Raw genomic sequence first — 1,561 nt, forward strand, 5'->3', positions numbered from 1 at the left:
TGCTGTGCCTGCTGGAGGTGGCGCGGCGCGGCGCCCGCCTCGGCCTGCTGGCCCCTCGCCTCGTGCAGTTCGAACAGGAGATTGAGCGGGAGCTGCGCGCCACGCCCCCGGCCTCCAACACCCCCAGTGCCGGGGAAGACACCACCGAGACCACCGCCACCCCAGGAGCTCCAGCCCGTGGGCCGCGCATGACGCCCAGCGACCTGCGCAACCTCGATGAGCTGGTGAGTCCGCAAGTGCGCGTGCCCAGTGGCCGGGCTTATTCTAGCACAACCCAGGCACCAGCAGGCAGGGTGGTGCGGGCAACCTTCCGCGGCCTGTCCTCGTGGCCAGGACAGCCTGCCCCGGGGAAAGCGTGTGTATGTTGAGCACCAAGTGGATACCCAGCCTCAAAGAGTTAGGCAGGCGCAGAGAGGGCTAAGTGCTGGGTGAGGTCACAGGGCCTGGCGAGAAAACTCAGCCTCCACTGCCCCATGGCACGATGATCCCCCTGTTTCCTCTCGGTGCTAACCGTGCCCCAGGTAAGCGCTGAGTGTTCTACATTCTGGGGATTTGAGCCCCTCCAGTACACCTCCCTGCACTCAACTGCTAGACCGCCGCATTCACGCCATCACTGAGCTCGAGGTTGAATGGGGCCCATGGTCCAGGGCAAGGTGCCTGGCGCACAGTAGGCGCTACCTGAGTGCCCAGGGAAGCTCCCAGGGGCTCTTCGGGTCCCTACTCCTCCCCCGGGACTTATCTGGGAAGCCCAGCACAGAGTAGACATGCTACTGGGAGCTGACATCCTGTCAAAGAGCTGTGGGATGAGCTCTATGCTGAGCATGTAGAAGGTGCCAGACCATGACTCTAGCTCCCTCCTCCTCTTCCCGGGACCTAGGTGTCCCTGACACCCCCACAGCCTGGCCAAGAGTTTCCTTCTTATCAGGAGGTTAGGACGGGATGTGCCCATCCTGGAGGCGGGCAGCCGGACGGCTGTGGGCAGAGGCTGCCACCCCACCCCGGGCCAGGGTCACCGGAGGCTCCACCTGCTCATTTTCTCAGCAGCTCTGCTGTGGGTGAGGAGGCGGGTGGGGCTTCCCGCATAGCCAGCCTGGCAGCTCCTGGCCTGGGGAGCATGTGGGCAGACGTGCTGGCCATGTGTGCTGGCCGGACCAGTGACCTCTTTGTGCATGGTGGTGTCTGCGTGTGCCCCACGTATCCGTGGCACTGCTGCCTCCATATGGCATTGGTCCTCTGTACTCAGACCTGCCTCCTCCCCGAACCTGCCTCTCTGTGGGTCTCAACATTCACGTCTCTGAAATGGGTGAGGGGGAGTGAGTGAGGACTCCCCCAAGGGCTCAGGGACTTAAAGGAAGCAGTTCCTCACCTCGTCCTGGTCGGCTCCCTGCCCTCTCAGTAGTCAGAAGGGAAGGAGCTCTGGTGAAAGGTCAAGTACAGAGGTGGCACTCAAGTCCAGGGCAACACAATCGGAGCCTCTGCTCTACAGAAGGATTTACTTCCTTCTGACCCTGGAGCTGCTGACATCAGGCCCAGGGAGGAGGGACCTGACCCCTGACCACCA

At 62.9% G+C, this 1,561-nt stretch overlaps 1 protein-coding gene across 1 annotated transcript in view; it reads left to right on the forward strand.

The window, feature by feature from the left end:
* GAS2L1 (growth arrest-specific 2 like 1) overlaps positions 1-1,561 on the forward strand; it is a 4,510-nt gene that overhangs the window by 183 nt on the left and 2,766 nt on the right. The window contains exons 2-4 of the mRNA XM_010828862.1: positions 6-363; positions 593-758; positions 1,042-1,194. Of these exons, the coding sequence (XP_010827164.1) occupies positions 6-363; positions 593-758; positions 1,042-1,194 (677 nt within the window). The remainder of the gene's footprint in view (positions 1-5; positions 364-592; positions 759-1,041; positions 1,195-1,561) is intronic.

This window comes from Bison bison, unplaced genomic scaffold (genome assembly GCF_000754665.1).
Source record: "Bison bison bison isolate TAMUID 2011002044 unplaced genomic scaffold, Bison_UMD1.0 scf7180017864495, whole genome shotgun sequence".
NCBI classification, from domain to species: Eukaryota; Metazoa; Chordata; class Mammalia; order Artiodactyla; family Bovidae; genus Bison; species Bison bison.